Source organism: Gopherus evgoodei, chromosome 2 (assembly GCF_007399415.2).
Source record: "Gopherus evgoodei ecotype Sinaloan lineage chromosome 2, rGopEvg1_v1.p, whole genome shotgun sequence".
Taxonomy (NCBI): Eukaryota; Metazoa; Chordata; order Testudines; family Testudinidae; genus Gopherus; species Gopherus evgoodei.
This window is the reverse complement of record NC_044323.1, coordinates 147,596,684-147,623,227: the sequence shown is the minus strand read 5'-3', so window position 1 is coordinate 147,623,227 and position 26,544 is coordinate 147,596,684. Positions and strand designations below refer to the sequence as shown.

Below are 26,544 nucleotides of genomic sequence, written 5' to 3'. Positions count from 1 at the left end.
CCTACTCCTGCCCATTTGGGGGGCTCCCGCCCCCCCGCCGAGTTCCAGCTCAGCCCCTTGGCCTGGTGCAGTAGCGGCTCTGAATGAGCTGGGGGCTAGGCGCTGCCCCGAGGAGCTCACCCAGCCAGCTCAGCTCTCCTGACTCCTGCCCCTGGACCCATAAGCCTTCTGCCCCCAAGCCCACTTTCTGCCCCACCTGCCCCTTCCCCTGCTGCTCTCCTCAAGCAGGCCTCAGGCCCAGCTCTCCTGCAGCAGTGCCCACTCTCAGCCCCTCACGCGTCTACCCTGCCCTGCACCCATGGGTCCATTTCTTGGGAGCAGCTGCAAGGGAACCCCAGCCCCCAGCATGGATACACTCCGAGAGCACGGCCCCCTCCATATTGGCAGCCGCCCTGACAAGGGAGTGGAGAATCGTCCTCAGCTCCTGAAGCCCCCCCCGAAACCATTGGACATGTTTTCACTCCCTCCGGCGCCATCCTGGGCTGAATGGGGCAGCAGGGATCTGTCAGTCCCCCCAGGAACAGGCAGGCAGGGGACAGCATGCACAGCCCCACACCTGCTGAGCTCTGTCCCATTTCCCCATCTTGGCACTGCCCTCTTGCTTGCGCGAGTTGGGAAGCAGCCAGTCGGAGCCCAGCCCAGCTGCAGGAGACCCCAGGGAGGAGGCAGCCCAGGTGGGATGTCAGGATCCAGGCCTGCTTGTGGCTCAGCTTCCTGGCTCCTGGGAGCACGTCGCAGGCCCAGGCCAGCTCTTTGCTCCCCTCTAGGGCCAGAACCACAAGCGCTTCCCAGTCGCTCAGTCATGTGGAGAGCTTGAGCTGAATCCCACCATAGCCATCCAGGGGCCCCACTCCAGGGGTTACTGACCCCAGGGCCAAGGCAATGCAAGCTGGTTTGTCTGCCCCCCCCCCGCACCTCTGATCCCCAGTGTCCCCACAGCCCCTCCTGCAGGGACCATGCTGGAAGGGGACAGCAGCTGGGCTTGGCAACAGACTAGGGCCACACCGGGGGCCTGTTTGGAGCAGGATGTGACCCAGGCCTGCCAAGCTGCAGCTAGTGGCATCACCCATCTGGGGGGCAGGGACAGGCCCACAATGGTGCCGAGGGGCATCCGCCATCGGCACTGACAACCCCCTGCCCAGCTGGCACCTGGCCCTGCAAGCGCCACCTCTCCGCTGGCCGGCATGTGCAAAGGAGCCTGTGTTCTGGGGCTGCCTCACAGCCAAGGAGCTGCTGGGAGCCCAGGCACCCCCTGTGAGGAAGTGGGACTGTTCTTAATGTTTCCTCTGAATACTGTATGGGTGCCTCAGTTTCTGGCCACACTGTCTCCGTGGCAACTAATGGTCCGGCCCTTCCCCCCTGCAAGGGGATGCTAAAGGTGTGGGAGAACAGAGGTCAGGTGTCCTGTCCCGGGACAGGAACTCAGTAGAGAAGGAGGGACTGGAGGGGGTTTTACTTTCGAGCTGGCTGGGGATGGGAAGTGAGGGCAGATGGGGGTGTCTGCCTCACTGGGCCCCAGAATGGGCCCAGCTGAGGGGTCCGGTTCTCTGTACCTACAAGCTCTGCTTTAGACCGTGGTCCTGTCATCTAATAAACCTGTTTTACTGGCTGGCTGAGAGTTATGTCTGACTGGGAAGTGGGGGTGCAGGACCCTCTGGCTTTCCCAGGACCCCGCCTGGGCGGACTCGCTGTGGGAAGCGCACGGAGGGGCATATGCTGAATGCTCCAAGGAGAGACCCAGGAGGTGAAGCCATGTGAGCTTCTTGCCCTGAAGACAGTCTGCTCCATGGGAGAGGAGGCTCCCCAAAATCCTGACTGGCTTTGTGGGGAGCAGTTCCAGAGCATCGCCACCCCACAGAGCCCACAGCCCAGGAACTGGGCACTCATGGGGCATGTGGGATCAAGTTCTTGCCCCAGATCGGGACCGCGAACCCAGCTGACATCCCAGGAGATGCCCTGGCTGCAACATGGCATGTCGTTCGCTCTGGCTGAGAACTCTGGGGAGAGATGGGCACCGCCCTCAGCCTGGCAGATGCCTGGAGGCCCAGACCAGCAAGAACTAAAAACCTCTGAGGGGCAGGTGCAGGGCCTAGCCCCCCCCACGCATTTCATTCCTGGCTGGAAGAGGCAGCTGGTTTTCTGGCCCAGGTGCCAGCTCTCCCCACGCATGGGGGGCAGCCTGGGCACCCAGCTCAGGGGTCCCCTGGGTGCCAGCACTTCTAGGGGTTAGGCACAGCATTACCTGAGTCCGGGTGCAAGTGCCCAACCCAGGTGCCAGCCCTTTCCTTAGGACTTCGGGCCCACACCCATAAACAGCAGGACTCCCCCCGAGGGGGGGGTTCCATTCATTAAGCCTATGGGACAGGAAGGGGGCTGAGATTGCCCCTGGAGTGGGGACTGGGTGTACGGGGTGCCAGCCCCCCCAAGAACTGGGCTCCTGAGCCCCCTCCCCCACCTGGGAACCTCCCAGATGTGGCCCTGCTCTGCCAATCTCTGAGTGGGGAAAGCCAGCTTGGCACAGCCAGGGTGGGCCCGGCCTGGACAGGAGTGAGACAGGCAGCTCCCCCGCCTTGCTGATCGCCTCCCTGCAGGAATTACAGCCTTCCCCAGCGAGTCCAGCCCCGACCCTGCAGTTACCCCCAGGCCCCGCTACGTGCCAGCTGCCCTCAGATTGCACCCAGCCTGGCCCCTGCAGCTCACTGCCTCTCTGCTGAGCTCCTGCTGCTGCCTGGGCCCCGTACCCCACTAATGGAAACGTACAGGAGCTGGCTGGGACCCCCCCCGGCACTCATCAGTCATGCAGGGGAGCAGCTTCCAGGCCAGCTCGCAAGTGATGCTTTTCAACTTCGTTATCTGCCATTTCTGCTGCAGAGGGGGGTGGAGGGGCAGCCAGCTGCTTACCCAGCTACATGGGGCTGAACCCCTCCCCCATCTCAGCAGCATCAGGCAGGGAAACAGGCACAGGTGAATCACGCTGATCGCCTGGCTCATTCCCCTGCACAGCTAGGGGCTGAGGCCCAGTGACCCATGGGCCTGTCAGAGGCCCCAAGGGGGCACAGGGCAGTAGACGGATGTGCAATCCCACCCCTGGACCCCATTCCCCCCCAGGGTTGGGACAGAAGCCTCCCTCCACACTCCCAGCCCATGCCCCTTCCCAGGGCTGGAACCCAGGAGTCCTGATTCCCACCCGGCTCCTCACACCCTGAAGACAGGGGTGGTGACCGTGCGGTTGCGCCCTCATCCCCAGTGGGGTGAAGGCCCCAGGGACCCGCAGAGCAGCCCTGGCAGGAGGTGCTGAACCCTGGAAGACAGCCCCCCAGCGGAAAGGCTTGAGTGTGATGAGGGGGGCCATTTGTGATGGGGTCATGGCGGGAACCACCATGAAATATTCATAGCCCCGCTGCATGCCTGGCACAGAGCCCAGCCAGCTGGGCCCTGGCAGGAGAGACCGAGATGCCAACATAGCTTCCCAGGCCTTGGCACACAACATGGCAAAGCCCGCCTGTCCAACTCCTCGGCAAGAGGGACTGGGCACCCCCATAGCACCACTGTGGACCCTTGTCTGGCACTGTGGGAGCCAGCTGTGTGCTGTGCCCCGGCTGTACGCACCCCCTAGACTCAACACCCCATTCCCCCAGACCGCCCTCTGGACTCCCCTCTCACCCAGCCACCTGGCCCTATGCCCACGGGACCCCATCCCTCTGCTGCTGCTGCAGAGGGAGACAGAGCCCTGCTCGCGGGGGGCAGATAGGAACTGCCACCTGCAGAGTGCAGAGCTGCTGTGTCCTCCTCCCCCGAACCAAGCAACCAGCCAGCCAGGAGTGCGGGGAACATGGAGCCGAGGGTTTATTGATCAGCCCTTGGGTCACTCAGGGAACACACGAGCCACCCAGCACGAGTGGCAGCAGGGGGCATCTCCAGGGCTGGAGAGGAGATTCCTGTGCAGTGAGGTGTCTCTGGGGGGGCAAGTACCCCAGGCCCAGGGCTCAGGCGTTTCTCTGCGCGGGGGGCACGTACTCCAGGCCCAGGTGCTGGAAGATTTCTTCTTCAGATGCAGCAGGTAGAAAGAGGTTCTGGAAGGAAAGAAACCAGCGCCCGAGCTGAGAGCAGCTCCCCGGGGTGATCACAGCTCGCAGGGCAGGCAGGGGGGTCCTTACATGGCAGCTGGAGCCAGGCTAATGCAGACTCTGCTACTGCACTGCTCAGCCCCCCACACCAACATCCCGCCCCGGAGCCACCATGTGCCGCCTGCTCCCCATGCCTCATTGCCGCTGGGGCTGTGCCAGGGGAGTTCAGCACTGTGCAGAGAAAGCCACTCTGATTAGCTGCCTTCCCCACTGCCCCACCTCCTGGGGAAGGGCAGCCAATCAGGATGGTTACAGGAGGCAGGCAGAGCTCTACGAGCTATAGGAGTATTTTGGCAGGGGGAGGGGAACAGCTGGCATCATTCTGCAGGGGAGGGGGGCAGAGTTAATGAATGGGAACGTCGGGTGGGGAGCAGCTGGTGGGGCCAGAATCTGTATCTGTCCTGGCGAGCACCAGCCATGGCCACTGTCACCCCCCTCGTGCTGTAAGCCACGCAGCACCAGCCACACGACTCTCCCCCTCCACATGCTGGGGGGTCCCCAACCATCAGAGGATCCACAAACCACAAACACCACGCGTTTTCCTGGGGCTAGTGCTTCCCGCGCTGTCAGCTCAGCCGTGCTGGAGCTACCCCAGGCGTACCAGGGCTGCTGCACCCTTGAGCCGCGCGAGAGGGACCTTGGGTTTCGCTGCCCCCCACCCCGAAGTCGGGAACCCTCCATCCAGACCTGTCAATCACTGGGCTGCCCGCGCCTGGGGAGTCGGTTCATGCCAGGCATGGCAGGGAGCGGGTGTCTGGTCTGGGAGAGGACAGTGCCAGGGTATGCAGAGGTCGTAGGTAGGGCTCAGCACCTTGGTGCCCCTCGAGAGGGGTAGCAAGGGCCTGGAGATCCCTCCTGCAGAGCAAAGGGTGCAACCGCCTGCCTTGGGGAGGGCTCCTGTGGGGGCCAGGTGTCTGCAGGCACGTCACCACCAGGGGTCAGGATCAAACGCCAGACGAGGCTTTCCCGGACCCCCATCCATTCAGCCCCACGTCCCCATCCATGCGCAGAACCATACCCGCCTGGTGTCGTACAGGGTGTGGCTGTTCAGGACCATCTTCCTCTCATGACCGGCAAAGCGCCGGAGCTCGCGCTCGAAGTGCTGGGGAGAAGGGCGCAGAGCCCAGAGTTAGCACCGATCACTCCGGCAGGCCAAGGGACTTGGAGCCCAAGTTCAGGGCCCCAAAGGTCTGGTTCAGACCCAGCTGGGAAGTGCTGACCCGGGTTCAGATCTTGGCACCCCTGCATGTGGGGCATCTGGACTCAGGGGGTGTTTGGCCCATTGGAAAGGGCTGCTTGAATCTGGATTCAGAGCTCAGCATGGGCGGGGCTGGGATCTAACCCCCTCCTCAGGACCCTGCCATAGGGTGGGACGGGCTCAAATCTAGGACCACCCCAGAGCGGGGCTAGGATCTAGAACCCAAAGCCTCCCCTGTAGGGGCCGGCTCATCTCTGGCACCTGCCACGCCTGGATTCGGAGGTCCAGGCCTCGCCCACATCTCTCAGCTCCCCCTGCCTTGGGCAGTCACCTACCCGGGAGCCGGTCCAGCCGAGCAGAGCAAACGGGAACTGACTGACTGGAGCCACGACCAGGTCCACCCTGACGGCCTTCCAGCCTCGGGCAGCACCCGGGCCCCCCCGCACCTCCAGGCGGAATATGGAGAAGCACCTCTCAAATCGGTCCAGTAAGTCCCTGCCCCCAGGTGCCTCAGGGCTCTCGTGGAGCGTGAAGCTGTTCTCCTGGCTGTGCTGATAGAGTATCAAACCCTGGTCCGGAGAGAGACAGACAGCACCTCAGCCATGTGGGGCACTAAGGGTATTTCCAGGGCCACCCACCCCACCTGCATAGTGCCAACCCCGAACCACCAGCCCCCACTCGCCTCCCAGGGCCAGGGAGAGAACCCAGGCATCCTGGATCCCAGCCTCCCCGCCTCTAACCACCAGCCCCCACCCACCTCCCAGAGCTGGGATTGCTCTCCCACATCTGTACCCCCACATCCCGCCCTTCCCCCACCTGACTGTCCAGCCAGCTGACGACGCGGCTCAGCAGCCCCGCCTCTCTGCCGGCCTCGGGGTGTGTGAGGAGCAGGTCGATGTCATGGCCGTGCGGCTTCCCCCTGCGGGGGAGAAACGGAAGGTCGCTCAGCAGCACATAAGAGCCCAGCCCAGCAGCAGCCAGGTCAGCTCCAGCGGGGGCCCCATACGTCCCAGGGCCGGCAGGGATCTCCCGTTCCCAGGGGGTTTAAGAAGAGGGGGCCTGTCTGGTTTGGGGCTGGGATCCCCACCTGGGATTCCCCACCTGGGATTCCTCCCCACACACACACACAAGCCGTGCATGCTTGGGAGAGCATGACCACGCACGCTCCCAGGGAGACCTGACGTTGGTTCTTTCTTTGCCGTTTCCACTTGGGAGGCAGCAGGCCCCCAGCCCGTTACCGTCTGAACCCGCCGGCCAGCGTCACTGAGGCTCCAGGCAGAAACCGCTGCACAGCCTCCTGCACCATCTGGCCGATGAACTCCGCCTCGCCACGCTCCACTGGGGTGTTGAGGTCCTCATAGTGCCTCAGCCCTGCAGGAGAACCACTGGGGCCGTCACTCAGGATCCCAGGGCACAAGTCACCGGCCGGGAGACAGGTGCGAGGTTCCCTTCCCTTAGGTCTGCCCCGAGCCCTGCTGCATGGGCCACTCCGGCTCTGGCTGTGAGGCTGCCGGGATCAGTGCCTCGTGTCAGGAGCCAACGGCCACCACGGAAAGCTACTGGGGGCCCAAAATACCAAACTAGCCGCACCCCAGGTCCAGCCCAGCTCATGTCTCCCTGCCCCAGGGGACTCATCCCTCCCATGTCTGCAGAGTCCAGGCCAGGGCACAGAGGGTCCATGTGACAACGATGGGCAGTACAGGCCAGGAACAAGCCTGAGAGACCCACAGTGCGTCCAGCAGCCTCTGGGCAGAGCCCCCGTTTGATATGTCACAGTCCATCCCCGCAGTTCCTCACCTGCCTGCTGCTGCCTGGTCAGTTTGGTGTTCCGCTCCTGCAGGTCCACGAGCGTCCGGAGCCCCTCCTGGTACCACCGGCTGGCCGTCCTCACCCCAACTCCGAAGATCCTGGTGAAGAGCTGAGGAGATAGGAGCCAGATGATTCCAGGTGGTGTCAGCTGTGCATGAACTGGTGCAATGTCACCCTCTAGTGGCTGCACTCGCAGCCAGGATAAAGCAACTATTACCAGTGGCAGCCGTGGGAGCGCTCTGTTAGCTCAGGAAACCAAGTCAGAGGAGCTGGGAGACCTGGGTGCTAGTGCCAGCTCCCCAGAAGTGTTTCATGTATCTAGTAATTGCTCAGGTGGGTGTCCTGGGCCCTATACTGCTAACGGGGATCCCCCTTCAGCTCAACTGGCATCTGTACCATATAATTAACCTGTCAAACACCTTATAGCTCCAGCCTGTACTGCGAAGGTCCCTCACTGAGAGGCTGTAAAAGACACGCCATGGGGTCTAGTCATGGCTGACCCACATTCCCATCAGGAGGGAACCCGTCTAAGCCTTTTCAACACCATGGCCAGGGCTCATAAATCCACTGGAGCCAGCAGGTGGTTAAAGCTGCCACCAGAGGGAAGCAGGGAGCAGCCACCAAATCCTCAGCTCAGTGACCACCACATCTGAAGCCAGGCACAGCGTCTGCCCAGCTCAGAGCCTAGAGAGAGTGATAGACACACTGGGGGAGGCTCCCAGGGGGCAAGCAACGTGATGGAGCCGGAAGACTCGGACTCTAGTATCTCTCTGAGGGCTGCCGAGTCCGAGCCAGTCCCCAGCTCCAGCCCCGCGGCACGGCGCAGGATGGCACCATGCCCCTATGGGACAGAACCCACCCTACCTGCCCCACCCACCAAGCGCGAGCAGCGTAGGGCATCAGACACTCATTCCCAGCAGCAGGGGGCAGCAGCCAGGCCCCCGTGCCAGGGCCCCAGGCCACCCCCCAATAGTGCCCAGCCCAACATCCCACGAGCCCCACCCGGCTCTGGTACCTTCATAGTACGGTACCTCTCCGACAGCTTCACTCTCTCCACCTCCACCGAGACGCCATCTTCCAGCACATCCTGCCCGAGAGAGACAGCCCTGAGCCCAGTGCCTGCCCCCTCCCGTGGGGTCTGAGCGGTGCCCTCAGCCCAGCCCCTCGCTGCAGGACACGACACCCTGGTGCCAACTCCGACCTGAGAGAGCAGGGGGCTGCAGGTCGGAGGTGAGGGGCACTGACAGAGCTGGGGGGAGCAGGGATGGCAGGGGGCTGTGGGTCAGGGCAAGAGGCACTGGCAGAGCTGTGGGGGAGGGGCTAGGATGGCAGGGGGCTGTGGGTCGGGGGTGAGGGGCACTGGCAGAGCTGGGGGCCCAGCTGGGATGGTAGGGGGCTGTAGGTCAGGGGTGAGGGGCACTTGCAGAGCTGGGGGGAGCAGGGTCAGCAGGGGAGCTGCAGGGTCTCTCTGGCTCTCTCAGGTTCAGTACTCCCAGATCAGGCCACCCCCCCAAGGCCTGGCTCCCAGGGGCCCTCTGGGGCTAGTCTGGGGGTGGGGGGTTACCTGGATGACCCGTCGGGAGTGCTCCCCAATGCCAGGGAGAGGCCCCAGTTCCTCCAGGGCACTGAGCCGGCCGGGCAGGGCCTTCAGTACCGAGGCTGCCCTGGTAAATGCCAGGCTGCGCCCCTCGCTGCCACTGAAACTCGCCTCCTCCGCCAGGGTCTCCAGCACCTCCTGGAACAGAGCAGAGTCACCCCCAATTGGGCACCGGGAACTGGAGCTCAGCCCCTGGGCAGCCAGGGGAACTCCAAGTGCCCCCAGGACCAATCCCCTCCCCCAGCTTCAACTCCCACCTCCCCTGCCCGTACTGCCCCAGCTCCCACCCCCAGAACGTGCCCCCTCAACCGCCCAGGAGTCCTGGGGTCCTAGCCTCTCCCCGGCCCTGGGGGGCAGCCTGTACCGTCAGCGGCTGGTTGCTGTGGAGAAGCGGGGTCCGGCGCTGGCAGGCATACGGTGCCATCTGCTGCCTGAGTGGAGCCAGGGCGGTCACCTGGGGGGCGGGGGAGCGAGTCAGTGCCAGGAACCCAGGAGACCCTCACCCTGCCCAACCCCCAGCATCTCCTATCTCCCCTTTCTGCTCAGGGGCCAGGAGTGCCTCATAACCAGCCCCTGCCCTGCTTCCCGCTGGGCTACTCTTGTCTGTGCCCTCACTGTGGGATCCCCCCACCCCATTCCCTGGCTCCCCCCAGCCCAACTCACTCTGAGGCGGTGCCGGGACTCGATCTCCACAGGCCGCCCGGCTCCCATGCTCTCCGTGAACCAACTGATGTCCAGCAGGGCAGGGTCCCCCCCAGAACCGCACTCCTCCCGCTGCTGCTCCAGCCATCGGGCCACCTCATTCCCCGAGTTCTGCTCCGACACCACGTGGGTCACTGCGGCACTGGGGAGCCGCCACCGTGCGGGGGAGAAAGGGAGGAGAGGGGGTGTCAGGCTGGGACCCCAGAAGGGAATCGGGGGAGCAACGCAAGTCTGGGGGGCTCAGGCTAGAACAGAGCATGGCCCTCCCCTCCACTTACCCCAGCCCTGGGCTCCCCACAGCTCTGCCGGTGCCCCTCACTCCCGACCCGCAGCCCCTGCTGTCCCAGCCCTGGGATCTCATGGGGAAGAAGAGACCCAGTAGCTTTTCCAAACACCTCTCAGTACCAGGTAAGGGGGATCCAACCCACCTGGACCCACCAGTGCCTTGCCCAGACTCAGTTGGATCCATTAGGTGCCACACCAGACCCGGTGTCCCAAACCTGCCACATCCCCCTCCCGTGTCACCCCACTCAGCCCGGGGTAGATCAGGCCAGGGGTGGCACTGGCCAAGCCTGGCACCATCAGGGTGCCCCTTCGCTCTGGGCCCCAGCAACCCCAGGTTGGGGGAGGGGGGTGATGGATGACACCAACGAGTGAGCAGGGGAAGGGGCACAGCCGCAGCCATCCAGCTGGTATGAGCTTTACCAGGCCTTGCACTCACAGGTGCCTTGTCCTGCCCAGCTGCTCTCCCTAGGCTATGGAGGGCTGCAAGGGGTCAGGTGAGGCTGTGGGGGGCTGGCAACAGCCCTGGGGTCTATGGGCGTTGCCCCATTTACCCCTCGGCCTGGGGCGGCTGATCCCTCTCACCTGTAGGCCCCGTCCACGCGGAAGCCCTTGGCCCGGGCCAGCTGGGTGAGGAAGGCCCGGCGGCTGGCCCCCATCCGCTTCTCCACCAAGCACAGCACCACGGCAGGGAAGCGCCCAGCGCCCAGGGGCCCGGCCGGTGGGGAGGGGGCCCTTCGCCTCCTCTTCAGGGGCACCAGGGCCATGGCCAGGGGAACCCCGGGCCGGCCAGGCAGGGAGCTAGGGGAACACAGGGGGGGATCAGTGACAGGGTCCCCCACACAGCAGGGCCCCCTGGAAGCTCAGCAGGGTCAGGGAGGGGGGCCGGGGCAGGCCAGAGCTGTGGGGAACAGGTGGGTTATAGGGCTGGGGGGCTTCTAAGGGGAGCTCTGGAGGAGGGGGATTGCATGGGGGTTAATGGGGGGGGGGTCCTGTCTGCCCCGCCCCCAGCCAAACTTCCCCAGCTCAGAAGCGCCGCATGAGCTAGAGGCGGAAAAGCCCCCACCCCACGTGGGTCAGGGCCGGGCGCAGCCTCGCCCCTTATGCAAATATAGCCCCGCCCACGCCCCCGGGGCTGCCAGGTGCGAGCCCGGGGCGCGGCTTCCCCTGCTCCCCTCCCCCCGTCAGGGGCGGGACCTGGGCCGCGGCTTGCCAGGGGGCGGGGCTGGGGCATGTGGTGATTTGTGCAATTGCAACTCTCATATGACCGGCAAAGTTGCGCTTCCTGAAAGTGCGCTGGGGGCTGGGCAGGGGGCAGAGGGCTCGGGGCCGTGCAGCCAGCGGGGCGCAGCCCAGCCATGGGGCACCGGGCGAGCTGGGCTGCCCTGCTGGTGCTGAGCTCAGCCTGGCAGCTGGTGCGGGGGGGCGCAGCAGGAGGGGGCCGGCGGAGCCCGCACAACATCGTGCTGATCCTGACCGATGACCAGGACACGGAGATCGGGGGCATGGTAAGTGCCCGGGGCCGCCAGCCCCTCCCCAGCCACAGGGCACGGGCACCGTTCCCCAGGCCTCGCTGCCAGAGCCACTACGCGCTCCCCGTGAAACATGGTCACACATGCCACTGTCCCGTCCATGCTGCCAGAGCCACCCGTGTGCTCCCCATGTCACGGACCCTGTGGCACTGATCACCCAGCTATGGCATGGTTCCATAGTCGCCCCCCTTTGCAAAGGATCAGTGGCTTCCGGGCCCCTGTGAGAGCTGGTGGGACCGCTCTTATGAACTAAGACTGGGGGTATAGCTGACACGGTTTTATCCACGCTGCTAGATAGAGCCACGTTCCACCTATGTCACAGGCCCAGGGGGCTCCGATCGGGGCCCGGCCCCTCTGCATGGCCACACCATGGCTTAGGCATGTCATGGGCCCTTGGGGACACAGTAAACACAATACTACTGCCTGGCCCACCCCCATCCCCCACCCCAGTGGGACTGCCTGGCCCACCACCGGACCACACCGCCCGCCCCACAGCAGTGGGACTGCCTGGCCCGCCACCCGACCACACCGCCCGCCCCCACTGCAGTGGGACTGCCTGGCCTGCCACCCGTCCACACCGCCCACCCTCACCGCAGTGGGACTGCCTGGCCCACCACCTGACCACACCACCCACCCCCACTGCAGTGGGACTGCCTGGCCTGGCCATGCCTACTACCCCTGCTGCAGTGGGACTGACCCAGATAGTGCTAAACTTCCCCTAGACAAGGCACTGTCCTGGAGCCAGGAGAACTGGGTTCTAATCCCACCTCTGCCAGTGGCTTTGGGCAAGTTACTTCACCACCCCGGCTCAGTTTCCCCTCTCGCCTGTTCAGACTGTGAGCTCTTCAGGGTGGGGCTGTCTCCCAGAGGGGGGCTGTGTCCGTCCTAATCCCAGTCAGGGCGCTGGTCGGTCCCAGCCTGGCGGTTGTTTCGAGTCGCTGGTGTGTGACAGGAGCTGGGGTGTTTGGCGCTTTCTGTGCAGCTGCGCAGGGTTTATTTAACGCATGGTTAACCCAAAGCAGCTGACGGTTCAAACTCGGAGCTGACAGCTCTGCCGACCCCGGGGGAGGGGGCAGGGGGTCGCCCCTGTTTGGAAGAAAAGCGGGGTCTGAATTGCTCTCCGAAGCGTGGTGCTTCACGTGGGCACGTGATGGGGTCCATCTGCCCTGGGAAGCCACGGAAATCCTGCAGCTGGGTGGGGTTGATGACTGACCATCATTGGTATGCTTGGGAGCTTCGGCATGATGGAGGGAGGGGGCTGTCCGACCTTCGTGGTGGGAATGGTGGGTCTCATGCTTAACCTCATAGCCCCCCTAGAAACCTGGTGTTTGATCCCAGCCCAGCCACTGAGCAATCCCGGGCAAGTCACTTCTCTGCCACGTGCCTCAGTTTCCCCTTGGCAGGCAGCTGATGGTCGCTAATCCATGAGCAAATGTCTGTGAGCAGTTCGGGGCTACAAATGCAGAGCCACTCCCAGGTTCACTGGAGCGTTGACAGAGGCTTCTGGAATTCGCGCTCTGCGGCGTTGGAGGGCGGGAAATTGCCCCTCTGAGTCAAACACACCTGGAGTCCCCCTGCCCCTCCTTTGTCCCTAACATTGGCCCCCTCACCCGGATGCTGTCACCTGGGGTTCTCAAAGGTGAGTCAGTATCATTCTCCCCGTGTTACAGAGGGGAAAGTGAGGCACAAAGAGGGACTTGGCCATGGACTTGCACAGTAAGTCAGTGAAAGAGCTGTGAACCCAGGCATCCTGGCTCCCAACCCCCTACTCTAGGCACTAGACCCCACTCCCATATGCTTGGGGGATGTAAACACCCTCGGTGGCACCCGTCACTCGTGATCCAGGCAGCACAACATGTGCCGCTTCCTCCTTCCACTTCTGGTTCTGCTCCTGGGTTCCCAGGGCTGAGCTGGCTGAACTCCGAGGCGAAGCACCCAGTGTCCTGTCCTCTGGGACGGGAGCCTTCCCCCGGGTCCAGCTGAGCCAGAGCCTGTCTGGAAGCTGCAGGGAGCGTGGCTGATCCGGGGCGCTGTGTGTCAGGTCACCGCTACGCCGGGCGATTGAACGTTAACCCTTCAGGCGCTGCCCTGCCCTCACTACCGTTCCAGCCTGGCTGCTCCATCCCCTTAACACCGCCTACACCTCTGGAGGCCAGAGCGCAAGGGGACGTGCTGGGGGGACCAGTCCTGCCCCGGGCGCGGCAGGATGGATCTAGCAACCAGGGGCTGCAGCCTCAGCTTGGAGCTGTGCTGGGTGACACCAGCTGAGGCTCTGCCCCCTGATCTCTAGTCCTAGGGGGCTGTGACACTTGGGTCATGTAGGGGCCTGTACGCGATTCTCTCGCCTTGGCACCTTACGCACGGCGCTCCGAGGCCCCGATCCTGCACTGAGCAGTCCCGTGGGGCTTGGTGCCAGAGCATTTTCAGCTAGTGGAGATCCGCTTGCTGGGTGGGTGCCGGGTGCAATCCAGAGGTGCCAGGTGTGTGGGCTGGGGGGTTAGAGCAGCCTTGGAGGAGCAGCAGTGACCCCCCTCCTCTCTCGCCCTCGTCCCCTCTGGGTCCAGCTCCGAGCTCAGGGGCCAGGGTCTGATTCTGGTGCACTGCCCTCAGGGTGAATCACAAGTGACAGCCCGCGAATCAAAGGAGCAGAGCCAGTGGGGAGGGGAATTGCACTCCAAGGACCAGGCAGGGGACAGTGGCTGGGCCCAAGTCAGATCTCGGAGTCATATTTGGGTCCTGGTGTCAATCTGAAGTGACTCTGGATTTAGCCCAGGCTGGGCTCTGAGCCCGCCCTGCCCTCAGAGCTGCTGTTTAGTATTGCCCTCATCACGCGCCTCCAGAGCCAGCCTTGTGCAACCCCCACCCTTCCCACTGTGCAAACGCTGGGCTGAGCAGAGAGGTCAAGAGATCAGCCCCGGCCCTTATCTCCTCCCTGAGCTCTCCCTGAGCTGGGGGTGTTCCGGCTCCACAGGGGAGCTCTCCATGACTCTGGAACAGTCGTTGCAGGACCCCTTCCATGTGTCAGCCCCCACAAGGTCACACTCTCACTGGGGCCAGCCCCTCAGCTTCCCTGCCTCCTGGGACCGACCCCCGGAGCCGTCAGCACCCCTGGGTCACAGCACGAGCTCCCTGCAGCGAGTCGAGTCCCCTGGGTTAGAACCTGAGGGAGGCTTGTAGCCCCAAAGGGAGCACTGCACCCCACCTTCCCTAGACTACCGTCCCGCTCAGCCAGCGTGGCAGAAGCAGTCGGGTTTATGAGGTGTCTGGAAAACAAGGTAGAAAGTCCTTGGTTAGCAGAGGGAGCAGAAAGTGACAGCCTGTCCAGCAGGGTCAGCCCAGAGCCCTCTGCCTGCCCACGCCTGCTTCCGCAGCCCCGCACTTAACACCCCCACCTGGCCCCTCCGCAGCCCTTTGTTCTCCAGCTGCTCCCACCCAGATGGCTTCCTGCAGCGGGGAGGGAGGGTCATCCATGCCTTAGTTGCTAGGTACCAAATATCCAGGGAATTGGAGTGATCATTGTCCTTTTGGGCTCTCCATGGAACTAGGCCCCAGCCAGCTAGGGGTCAGTCATGCCTGGATCTCTGCAAACAACCTTTTCCCACCACCTAGTAACCATGCAGCACATGAGGAAACTGAGGCACATACACTATCCATGCAAAATATGAAAAATTCCCACTTTGTCACAGAAAGATTCCCTTTTCCAGATGGGTCTTTCTCTGCTCTGGTCTGTCAGCCCCCCTGTACCATGGACTTCAGTGGAAGTCAAAGCCCAGGCCCTCATGGGTAAAGCATCTACCCTTTGAGCTAGCAGCTAATTAGTTGGTAGCAGTAGTAGGTTGTTATCCTCGGATGCAGAACAGCCCCAGTTGCACCCACCTGGCAGCCACATGTGCTTTAGTCAGACACAGGTTTTGGGGCTCAGGGCAAGGTTGTCTGGCCTGTGACCAAGGGGCCCAGCCAAGTCTGGCCTTAAACTCTACAGACCATGAGGGTTCCTAAAGCACAAATGATATGCACCAAGCGTCTCTGAAATGCAGCCAGCTCTGGGGCAGAGCATAACAGACAGAGACGCCAAGGGAAAGCCTGAGCATTCCAAAATGCCCAGGGGTGTCTCAGAGCTCTCAGGTTTAAGGTCTTTCTTCTTTAATGATTCCACATTTATCACTAACCCTAATTGCCATGTTCTATTGTGAATTGTTTTTTATACAGCACCGTGCGGCGGGGGGAGGGTGATGCCAGGTACCTAAGCAACTGACAGTCAAAGTGACACTTTCCAAAGCAAAGGATAGCTCCAGAGGAATCACTCCAGTGAATCAGACCAGGGTCCATCTGGCCTAGTTCCAAGGAGCCCCTTGTAGGGTAAATTCCTTCCTGACCACGCTGGGAGGGGTTGCCAGGGCTTTAGGGGACAGGATAAAAATTCAAAATGATCTGGACAAACTGGAGAAATGGTCTGAAGTAACTAGGATGAAATTCAATAAGGACAAATGCGAAGTACTCCGCTTAGGAAGGAACAACCAGTTGCACACACACAAAATGGGCAATGACTGCCTAGGAAGGAGTCCTGCGGAAAGGGATCTGGAGGTCATAGCAAATCACAAGCTAAATATGAGTCAGCAATGTAACGTAGCTGCAAAAAAAGCAAACATCATTCTGGGCTGGATTAGCAGGAATGTTATAAGCAAGACACAAGAAGTAATTCTTCTGCTCTACTCCGCACTGACTAGGCCTCAGCTGGAGTATTGTGTCCAGTTCTGGGTGCCACATTACAGGAAAGATGTGGACAAATTAGAGAAAGTCCAGAGAAGAGCAACACAAATGATTAAAGGTCTAGAAAACATGACCTATGAGGGAAGATTGACAAAATTGGGTTTGTTTAGTCTGAAGCAGAGAAGACCGAGAGGGGACGTGATAACAGTTTTCAGTTACATAAAAGGTTGTTACAAGGAGGAGGGAGAAAAATTGTCCTTAACCTCTGAGGACAGGACAAGAAGCAATGGGCTTAAATTGCAGCAAGGGAGGTTTAGGTTGGACATTAGGAAAAACTTCCTAACTCTCAGGGTGGTTAAGCACTGGAATAAATTGCCCCGGGAGGTTGTGGAATCTCCATCATTAGAGATTTTTAAGAGCAGGTTAGACAAACACCTGTCAGGGATGGTCTAGTCTAGATAATACTCAGTCCTGCCATGAGTGCCAGGGAGCAGACTAGATATCTCTTGAGGTCCCTTCCCGTTCTGTGATTCTATGAGCCCTGGCAGTTAGTGGCTATCTATGGCTATTTCATAGATTCATGAACTGTGCTGCTATTATGGAAGAGGGGGATGGGAGCATCTGATTCCCCTTTCTAGTCTCTCCACTATTTTATATGCCTCTCTTGCCTCCGTACGGACTGGTCCATATGTTCCTTATCTCCCTGAAAGGGCAGGTGTTGTTCTGTCCCTGCCATGTTGGGTTCGCGGCTGGTGACTGGTTCTGTGTCTCTACTTACAGACTCCGATGAAGAAGACAAAAGTCCTGATCGGCCAGGCGGGTGTCTCCTTCCCCAATGCGGTGAGTGCCACGGCACTGTGGGGACTGGCCTGGGACATGCGCGCCAGAGACTGGGCAAACTGGCCCCCTCGTGGGCCATGCTGCATGTGCCACGTCCGGGCCACACATGGCTCTTCCTCTGCTTTCCTGTCCATGCGGCTCAGGGGGACTGGCCAGGGACAGAGCCAGAGAGCTGCCCCAGGAGCAGAGACCACAGGAAGCGGGACCCCAGACAGTGCTGGGGGGGGGGAGCAGACGGGCTCCCTGGCACTGGAGGTCAGAGCCACTGGGGGGCTCTGAGAGGGCTGTCCCCTGTGGCCGCATGGCTGGGGGTGCCCCCAGCCCAGCACCCACTTGAAGCCTTATGACCCAAAGGCATGGTCCGTCACAGAGGGAATCCCCCCACCCCCATTTTCAGAGGCCCAGGAGTGTCCTGGCTGCCTGACCAGAGCCCATTGCTCTGCCTGCACCCGGGGGGGCCCTGCCAGCCCTCAGCCACGTGTTTGAGACAGCAGCCTTTGCCCAACACTGCCTGGCACTGTTGCCAGGAAGGGGAGCGGGGGGACAAGCCGCTCCTCCTGGGCCGGAGGATGCTCCTGAAGACCCCGGGGCTGGGGAGCCACTGGGGGCTGGGTCTGAATGTTCGTCTCTTGCCCAGTTCACAGTCACGCCTCTGTGCTGCCCCAGCCGCAGCAGCCTCCTGAGCGGGCGCTACCCCCACAACCACCTGGTGAGGAACAACTCCCTGGAGGGCAACTGCAGCAGCCTGGCCTGGCAGAAGAGCCAGGAGCCACTGGCCTTCCCCAGCTACCTGCAGAGGCAGGGCTACCAGACCTTCTATGCTGGCAAATACCTCAACCAGGTAACGGGGCACCCCCTGCTGGTGGGGAGAGACCTCACTGAGTGACACAGGGCAGGCCATGGCCAGAGTGCTCTACCTGGGCAGGGAGTGGGGCTCGTGGGCAGAGCAGGGGGGCTGGGAGCCAGGATGCCTGGGTTCTATCCCCAGCTCTGGGAGGGGAGTGGAGTCTAGTGGTTAGAGCAGGGGGACTGGAAGACCCTAGACTGAGCCTGCTTGAGATGGAGAGTCCTTGGGGTGGGGGGAGTTTGCCACCTGCCGCATCTGTTACGAGTGGGGCTGGCTCGGCAGGGCCTGTGGCTGGCCATGCCCTGGGGAACACTTCCCCACTACAGCCTAGGCAGCTGGTAGGGGATCCCAGGACCCAGCGCCAGGGGAGGGCAGGAGCCACTTTCCGGTTTGAACGCCTTGGGACTTGCAGCCGCTGAGCCAATGGGATTTTTGCCACTGATTTCAATGTATTCAGGATCTGGCCCAGTACCAACAGGATATTGCCATTTGGGGCAGAGGGCGCAGCCAGTAGCTCCCCAGCACCTCCCATCGTCCAGCCGCAGTGTAGGGCCCCAGCTGGCCCCCGTGAGAGCCAGCGAGGGGCTTCTGAGCTGACTGTCCCAGGGGACTGGGGAGCCGGGTGCAGGCCGAATTGAGAGAGCTGTGCAGCAAGCGAGATGAGCCCAGGGCTGGTTGCTGGACCAGGGTTGCCTCCCAAGGGCTCTTTAGTGGTTAGGAGCCTGGGGGCTGGGAGCCAGGACTCCTGGGTTCCATGCCAGGCTAATGTTTAGAGCAGGGGGCATCAGGATCCTGGGTTCTACTCCTACCTCTGCCGCTGACCGCATGTGCGAGATCACACATAGCACAGGCCTCTCTGCCTCAGTTTCCCCCGTGAAACATGAGGCTAGTGACCCAGCCCTGCTTCACGAGCCGAGCCGTGAGGGTAAATGGATCCAACTTTGGGAGGCTGAGGGACACTGTGTGGATGGGGCCATAGAGGTGTCTGGGTGGACTCCCTGGGCATTGAACCAGGAGGCTGATAGCCCCGAGCTGTGCTTGGCTGCTGGGGCTTCTCCATCGCTGGGGTGGAGGGGCAGAGACAGGAACTTGCTTTGTTTCCTTTGTCCTCTGAGCAGTGAGCATGTGTAACCGGGGCCTCTCCCCCTTTGCAGTACGGACACCCCGCGGCCGGGGGCGTCCAGCATGTGCCCTTGGGCTGGACTTACTGGAATGGCCTGGTGAGTGTCAGCTCTGCCCCCGGCAGCCTTTGGGTTGTGGCTTGCAGCTTGCTCTGACCTGGGAAGGCCTGGGATTTGCGGGGCCTTGCAGGGACCCCGGGCAGGGCTCCTGCTTCGAGTCTGGGGAGGTGGAAGGTGGCCCCACGTCGCTGTAATCCCCAGTTGACCCTGTCTGTAACCTCGGGGTTGGGGGGACCCAGGACTGAGCCCCGGCCAGGAGCCAAAGTGATGGGCTGTGGAGGTTTAGCCCAGATCGGTTCTCTGCCCCAAAGAGCTCCCAGCCTGTGTGACAAGATGTGGGCGGAACCCGGGGGGGGGCATAGTGGAGGGTGATGAGAGGAGGAGCAAGAGCCTCTCTGGTGTCTCCCTCCCACCTCAGGATTCTCCTTCCCGCCCTGCTGCGGCATCCCTGTGCTCACTGTCAGACCAGTTGCCATGCGTCACCTCAGAAGTGGCCACACTGTGGATGCATGGGGGGGAGTGAGCCCCTCTGTGTAACAGCCAGTCTCCCCACCCCAGGGTGTGTGCGCGAGTGGGCGGTGAAGGAGTAGGGGCTGCAAGTAGGCTGGGTGCAGCTGACCTCTTGGGCTGCCCTGCAGGTAGGGAATTCCCGCTATTATAACTACACCCTGTCGGCGAACGGGCGAGAAGAGCAGCACGGCCAGCACTACCAGAACGACTACCTCACGGATCTCATTGTGAGTCTCTGCCCGGCGCCGGCTGGGCAGCCTGGCCAAGCTGCCACGCTGACCTTGGCAGTGACTTGGAGCTGGGGCTGGTTGGGGTCTGTCATTCGCACCCAGGATTTCTGCTTCAAACTGGGGCTCCTCGGCTGGGCGTGGGGCCGACCGGGGGATAACCGAGTCGCCGAGGTGAGAGGGCATGAAAACGGCACAGGAAATCCCGGCATGCAGGAGGCCAGCTAGGGCTGTCTGCAGTCAGTATCCCGGTCTGGTCGCCCCATCCTGGCACCGTGAATCCCGGAGAAGGGCTGTAAGGAGCCAGTCTTAGCAGGGGAATCTGGGGAGCTGGGCTTGTTGAGCCTAACACAGCGCTGGGGGCTGTGAACGCCTCGGGGGTGACCGCTAGCGCGGGGCATGGGCATGGGCACAGGGCCACATGGGGGTAAACGGGCAAGGGTCCAGCAGGGGCTGGAGGTGAGAAGGGTCCAGCGGCCCCAAGGAGGTGCTAGATCAGTGCACGGATGGAGCTGCGTATATTACCCATCCTTCTCTGAATACATCTCCCATGATGCACTGTGCCTAAGCGACAGTCACCATGTGCACCTCCTCTCGCTAAGAGAGGAGGCCACGGTGCATCATGGGAGATGTAGTCCGACCACAGGGAGTCCAGCACATGGGGAGGATGGGTGCCTGAACTGCAGCTCCCAGGAGGCACTGCTGTGGCATCGCCCATGGGCAATATTCCCCATTTCAGCTTTTTACAAAACTTGACATTTCCTAGGAACGCCCCCCCCGCACTCCTCCCACCCCCTTCCCTACCCCTTCCCCTTGCAGCCCTGAGCCCCCTTCCCCACCCCCATGTCCCTCCCAGCCCTGTCCCACCCGCCTCTCATGGCTGCCCAGTAGGGGCTGGGGAGGCCTCCTCAGAACCCTATTGATCCCTGCCTGGAGCGGGTGCTGTGGGGTGACACAAGCCTCCCCCCACAGCTCCGCCCCGCCCCCACTGGCCCACAGCTCTCCATCTCCATCCCCTCCCTGGGTGGGTCCATCTGTCTGGTCCCCAGGATGCTGTCCTCCCTCCCCATCAGCAAGGTCTCTGCCATCCTGCCTGCAGACCAACCGGAGCCTGGAGTTCCTGCAGAAGTGGTCCCACCCACCCTTCCTGATGGTGTTGGCCCCGCCCGCCGCCCACTCCCCATGGACCGCGGCGCCAGGCTACGCCATGGCCTACAGCACCACCAAGGCGCCCCGCAATGGCAGTTTCAATGTCCACGGCAAGGTGAGTGGAGACGAGGTGCCCTCCACGCACCGTGCCAGCATCTCGCAGCCCTGCAGGTCCCATGCTGGGTCGGGGTGGGGGTGGGGTCTTTCCCCTGGCGTTGCCTATGCACCATCAGGCAAACGGCTGCTGTCATAGGGGGCCGTGGGCTAGTGGTGTGATCATGGGGTGGGCACCAGGAGCCCTCGCTCTGTTCTCCAGCCCTGCCCCCAGCACCGCGGCCATGCAGTCCCCTGTGCTGTGATGCCCCCTCGGGGCAGATGTTATGCGGGGAGGGAGGGCTGAGCTGGCCCTGCAGGGACTTGAGCCTCATTCCCAGGCTGCGCCCTGGGCTGGGGAGTCAGAGATACTCCCCCCATCATCCCCCCTTCCTATTGCAGGACAAGCACTGGCTGGTGAGACAGGCCAGGAGTCCCATGGCCAACACGTCCATCGAGTTCCTGGACAAGGCCTACAGGGAGAGGTGAGGGGGCTGCACCCCACGGGGGGGTCAAAAGGAGCCCAGTGCAGCACAGATCAGAGCCAGAGGCAGCTGAGCTGGCTGGGAGGGGGCAGGGTGGGAAGACATTGCGGGAGGGGACTGGGACGGTTATAGAGGGCCTGGGTGGGGGTCAGGAGATGGCCAGGTTTCTGCCCAGGGATCGGGAGGGATGGGTGACCCCGGCTGGCTTGCGGGGGCGAGGGGGGGGGGGAGAGTTGAGGATGTATGGAAGAGACTGCATTAGTCTGATGTGGGACGGGTTGTGGGGGTACCAGCTGGGGGGGCCTAGGGGTTTGGGCTGGGATATCTGGTGGGGGGACACGGATCTGGTCTGCTCAGAGATTGGTGGCTCTAAGGGCTGAGGGACCCATGGTGGTGGTTTTTCCCCGGGGGGGCAGTGCTGGCTGGCGGCTGGAGGGAGAGGGATCCCGGTTTGGGGTGCAGCAGCCCATGTGGGAACAGGTCCCTAGCTGGGGGCTGGGGACGATAACCCCCGTGTGCCCGCAGGTGGCAGACTCTGCTCTCGGTAGACGACCTGGTGGAGAGGGTGGTGGGCCGGCTAAAGGCCCTGGACCTGCTGGCCAGCACCTACGTCTTCTACACCTCGGACAATGGCTACCATGCAGGTGAGCCCCCTGCCACCCCTCTGCAGGGCAGCACCTGGGCTCCCTGGTGCCGGGCCTGTGGGCTCAGCATGGGGGGTTCCGGTTTTAGGGGTCGCTGGTTCCATCCCCAGAGCCCAGTGTCACACCAGTGCCAGGGCAGTTGAGCCCTTGGTCCTGGTGGGTGGGGTCTCCCCACAGGGTCCCTGCAGGCAGTGCGGGAGGGGGCTACCTGGGTGGGGGCTGGCGCTGACCCCTGCCCTCCCCGCAGGCCAGTTCTCGCTGCCCATCGATAAACGCCAGCTGTACGAGTTCGACATCCGTGTGCCGCTGCTGGTGCGGGGGCCGGGCATCAAAGCGAACCAGACCCGACTGGTAGGTGCCCCCCTCCCAGGGGGCAATGCTGCCACCGAGGCTCATGGGAAATCCGGGTTCCTGTGCCCTGCGGGGGTCGTTCATGTGCCCAGGGAGTGGCAGAGTCCCCTCCCTGTCCCCACGGCCCTGCCCTCCTCAGGAACCAGGATGCCTGGGTCCTGTCAGCACTGCTCTGAGTTAGCCCCTGCTCATCAAGGCCAGCTCCGCGGAGCTGGGCTGGGTGGGAGCTGGGCAGGTGGATGTGCCGGAGCCAGAGCAGGGACCAGGCCAGGGCCTGTCCTCTCTTACCAGCCCCAGGACTCATGGTGATTTGTGCCCCTCTCCCCTGCCCAGGAGCCGATCCTCAATATTGACCTGGGGCCCACGTTCCTGGACATCGCTGGCCTCAACGTCTCGCAGACCGCCATGGATGGGCAGTCCTTCCTGCCGCTGCTGGTGATGCTGCCCAGGGCACTGGGCGGGTGAGGGGCTGGGGCAAACCTTGGGGGGGAGCACCCGGTGACCTCAACCCTGGCCTCTCCTAGCAGGGGGTGCTGTGGGGAGCGAGGAAGCCGCTGGCTTGGGGGGAGCTCCTGGCAACCCCAGCAGGGGGCGCTGTGGGAAGCGGGACAGCCACTGGCTGGGGGGGCTCCATGCAGGGGGGCTGATCTAACCACCATGTGCTTGGCCCCAGGTGACGCCGGCGCAGCCCAGCGCATGGCGGGCGGATTTCCTGGTGCAGTACACAGGGGAGGGACTCCCGACCGGGGACCCAGCCTGCCCAGCCCTGGGTCCAGGGGTATCGGTGAGTCCGTGCAGGCCAAGCCCATCGCTGCCAGGGCCCGCGGGGGAGCAGTCAGGGCCAGGCCTCCCCTCCTCCTGCCGGTGGTGCCATGCAAAGCAGCTGATTTCCACACAATGTCATTTACAACCCCCTCACCCTGCCCAGCCTATAGGCACCCTGCCTGGCCCTGCACAGAACCCCAGCGCCCAGGGTGCTTCCTCTGGCACCTTCCCTCCCCCCTCCTTCCCCAGGGATCGCCAGTCCCTTGTGCCCAGAGCTGGCTCCCAGCCCCTAATACTTGGACTGGGGGCCCCACTGGCTGCAGTGCACTGGGGGCAGGGGTTGCACCCCATAAGGACAGCCTGTCACAGCTCAGTCCAGCTGGCTGGAGGAGCTGGGCCCTCTGCTGTGAAGTGGTGGTCAGAAGGCCGGGGGATGGGATATCGGCAGTGGGTGGGTCTGTGGTGAAGGGGGGGTCAGCAGGGGTGGGAGATGCTGTAATGCACTGACTGACCCCTGGCCCCCAGCAATGCTTTCCTGACTGCGTGTGCGAAGACGCCTTCAACAACACCTACGCCTGCGTCCGAGCCCTGCACCCCCACAGCCTGCAGTACTGCGAGTTTGCTGACCGCCAGGTGAACCGGGTACCCGACTCTGCAGCCAGCCCTGTGCCCCTGGCTACAGCCCCCTAGGCTGCATGGGGTCTGGGCCTGTCCCCCGGGGTGGGAACAGGGCCGCCCAGAGGGGGGGGCAAGTGGGGCAATTTGCCCTGGGCCCAGCTGGGGCCCCCATGAGAGTTTTTCAGGGCCCCTGGAGCGGGGTCCTTCACTCGGTCCGGGGGCCCCAGAAAATTTTCGCGAGGTCCGGGCCTCGGAGCTTCTTCCGCTCTGGGTCTTCAGTGGCAATTCAGCGACGGGGGTCCTTCCGCTCAGAGACCAGCCGCCAAAGTGCCCCGAAGAACTATGGTGGGGGTCCTTCCTGGGCAGCCCTGGGCGGGGAGCCAGGCAGGGCTGGTTCTGCCCCCTGGGCGAGCTGAGGGGGGGAGCTGGGCAGGGCTAGGCCTATCCCCCGGGTCGGGGGAAGCTGGGCAGGGCTGGTTCTGCCCCCTAGCGAGGTGGGGCGGGGAGCCGGGCAGGGCTGGGCCTGTCCCCTGGGGCAGGGAGCTGGGCAGGGCTGGTTCTGCCCCCTGGCGAGGTGGGGCGGAGAGCTGGGCAGGGCTGGGCCTGGCGCCGGATCTGGGGCTCCGAGGGTGTCCTGGTTCCAGCCCCCAGGGAGGCCGTTGGTTCGTTGAGCCCCTTGGTTTGCCAGGGCGGGGGCGGGGGCTACTCGGGCCCTGCCCTGCTCCCCATTGACTGGTGCGGCTCCTGCAGGCCTTCGTGGAGCTGTACAACCTGACCGCCGACCCCCACCAGCTCCACAACGTTGCCCGGCGCGTGGACCCCACCCTACTGGAGGCTTTGAACCAGCGGCTGATCAAGCTCCAGGCCTGCGAGGGGCCCAGCTGCCGGGCCTAGGGGCACCCACCCCCGACTGTGCCAGGAACCCGCCTGCGGGTGCCAACAACTCAGAAAACATCAAACACCTGGGGCTGGATGGGCCCTGCCCCCCTCGACCTCGGCCCCGGAGCCCAGCACAGGATGCCAGGGGCTGGATAAAGGGGCTCCCCCAGCCTGAGCCTGGACAGGGGTCCTCAGCAGCCACCCCCCATTTGCTGCCTCCCATAGGGCAGGAGTATTTGCCCCCAGACTCAGGCTCTGCCATCAGGGATATTTCTGTCCTCACCCGTTGGTAGCTGTGCCTGCTCCACCCATCCTCCCGCCCCTCCCCTGCCTCTGGTGCCCCCTCTCCGCCCGATTCCACCTCCCCCGGCTCTGGAAGCTGCTAAGGTCTCTGATCTTCCCCCTGCCCTGTGACATGAAGGTGAAATAAACTCTGGTTAGTAGAAGGGGCTCGACTGTTTGCGTGTTCCTTCCTGGGGGTTCAGCCCTGCGACCTCACCTGGGCTGCTGACAAGACATAAGATCCCCTGTGGGCCTTGTCAGGGAGCAGGAACCAGTCTCCCTAGATCCTCTGCAGACCTCTCTGGCACCTTCCCCTAGCCCAGAGGCTCAGGAGGACGGGGATTCACGGGGCCAAACTGTGCTCCTTCCTGTCTCATAGAATATCAGGGTTGGAAGGGACCTCAGGAGGTATCTAGTCCAACCCCCTGCTCAAAGCAGGGCCAATCCCCAACTAAATCCCCAAATGGCCCCCTCAAGGATTGAGCTCACAACCCTGGATTTAACAGGCCAATGCTCAAACCACTGAGCTACCCCTCCCTGTCTTGTTCCCCCCGCCCATGGCTCATGCAAATCCCCAGCACAATGTGGGTTTGTGCCCTTTGGGCCATTTGCATTGGTGCTGCTGCTGGGCTGGCAGGGTTGGTCCACGTCTCCCAGCATGGTGAGTCCAGGGGAGCGCTTGGGGATCTGGGGGTCAGAGAGCAGGGCCTGCGGGGGGCAGCTCCATGCAGGGATGGCTTAGGGGTATGAGCATCTTCGGGATCCCTGCCCTGCAGCCCCCTGCCCTGGGCTCCCCCCAGCTCGGCTGGTGCCCCGCACTCCCGACCCACAGCCCCCTGTTACCTTAAACCCTGGCCCTGGGCTCCCCCCACAGCTCTAGTAGTGCTCCCCACTCCTGACCCACTGCCCCTGCTACCCCAGCCCTGGGCTCCCCCCAGCTCTGCCAGTGCCCCTCACTCTTGACCCACAGCCCCTGCTACCCCAACCCTGGGGCTCTCCTGGGAAAGCTCCCAGCTGTTTTTACCTTGCTTCCCCATAGTGATAAACATCAGCTTGAGTCTCCTGCAGCCCCAGCCTCACCCCCAGGCTGAACGTCCCATCTTGGGGGCGGGGGAGACAGGGCTGGCTACTAGATCCAGCAAGGGATGCCGTAGTGGGTGGGGGGTGCCATGGGGAGTGGGGGTGCCATGGGGGGGAAGAGGGGGATGCTGGGGCTGGTTCAGGGATAGGCTTCCCACTGGCCCCCTCCTGTCCTGACCCCACTCTGGCTTCCTTGCAGAACATCTTCGGGAGGAGCCGCAGCCCGTGAGTAGCAGTGAGGGGCAGCCCAGGGAGCACCAGCCCTTTTCCCGCTCCGGGCCCATCCCTGTCCCTGCCGGGGGGAATTAGTCCCTGGGGGTGAGACAGGCACGTGGGGGGCTGTGATCTGGTGACCAGCAAGGGGCTTTGTCTTATACATGCAACTATCCCCACACCCCACCCAGAAAATGAAAATGTCCTGAGTTTTCACACTTCCTGTCTGGTCAGCCTAGGCAGGGAGGGCACAGGCAAAATGTGCAGGCAGGGGGTGATGGCATGGGGGGTGGCTATGTGGGGGTTGGGGTGATGTGGACTTGGGGGGGCTGTGCAGGAGTGATGTGGGCATGGGGGACTGTGGGGTGATGGGCTGTGGGGTGCAGTGGGCATGGGATGCTGTGTGGGGAGTTGATGTGGGAG

The 26,544-nt window shown here is 63.0% G+C and overlaps 2 protein-coding genes across 3 annotated transcripts; one reads left to right on the top strand and one right to left on the bottom strand.

The window, feature by feature from the left end:
- Positions 1–3,850: 3,850 nt before the first annotated feature.
- Positions 3,851–10,771, bottom strand: POLM (DNA polymerase mu). 2 transcript variants are annotated; one of them, XM_030549506.1, is made up of 11 exons: positions 10,301–10,771; positions 9,395–9,575; positions 9,096–9,185; positions 8,699–8,869; positions 8,150–8,221; positions 7,123–7,243; positions 6,564–6,696; positions 6,142–6,244; positions 5,661–5,894; positions 5,146–5,229; positions 3,851–4,073 (listed from the first exon to the last, which is right to left on the bottom strand). In XM_030549506.1, the coding sequence occupies exons 1-11, from the start codon at positions 10,480–10,482 to the stop codon at positions 3,987–3,989; spliced, it is 1,458 nt and encodes a 485-aa protein (XP_030405366.1). In that variant the 5' UTR covers positions 10,483–10,771; the 3' UTR covers positions 3,851–3,986. The 2 variants fall into 2 exon arrangements, with proteins under 2 accessions (XP_030405366.1, XP_030405367.1); XM_030549507.1 differs by having other exon boundaries at positions 3,987–4,073; positions 5,797–5,894.
- A 239-nt stretch (positions 10,772–11,010) lies between these two features.
- Positions 11,011–24,984, top strand: LOC115646219 (N-acetylglucosamine-6-sulfatase-like). Its single transcript, XM_030551808.1, has 13 exons — positions 11,011–11,223; positions 16,738–16,797; positions 17,435–17,638; positions 18,799–18,864; positions 19,464–19,562; positions 20,662–20,826; positions 21,207–21,289; positions 21,815–21,933; positions 22,181–22,284; positions 22,618–22,719; positions 22,958–23,068; positions 23,575–23,682; positions 24,418–24,984. Exons 1-13 carry the CDS (start codon positions 11,074–11,076, stop codon positions 24,559–24,561), a joined length of 1,515 nt encoding a protein of 504 aa, XP_030407668.1. The 5' UTR covers positions 11,011–11,073; the 3' UTR covers positions 24,562–24,984.
- Positions 24,985–26,544: the final 1,560 nt, after the last annotated feature.

Coding starts and splice junctions, on each gene's coding strand:
- POLM (XM_030549506.1), bottom strand. CDS start 10,482: ATGGCCCTGGTGCCCCTGAAGAGGAGGCGAAGGGCCCCCTCCCCACCG. Junction 8,222..8,698: donor ACTCCCGACGGGTCATCCAG/GTAACCCCCCAC, acceptor TCTCTCGGGCAG/GATGTGCTGGAAGATGGCGT. Junction 6,245..6,563: donor CTGGCCGGCGGGTTCAGACG/GTAACGGGCTGG, acceptor TCTCCCCCGCAG/GGGGAAGCCGCACGGCCATG.
- LOC115646219 (XM_030551808.1), top strand. CDS start 11,074: ATGGGGCACCGGGCGAGCTGGGCTGCCCTGCTGGTGCTGAGCTCAGCC. Junction 11,224..16,737: donor ACACGGAGATCGGGGGCATG/GTAAGTGCCCGG, acceptor CTCTACTTACAG/ACTCCGATGAAGAAGACAAA. Junction 20,827..21,206: donor GTTTCAATGTCCACGGCAAG/GTGAGTGGAGAC, acceptor TTCCTATTGCAG/GACAAGCACTGGCTGGTGAG.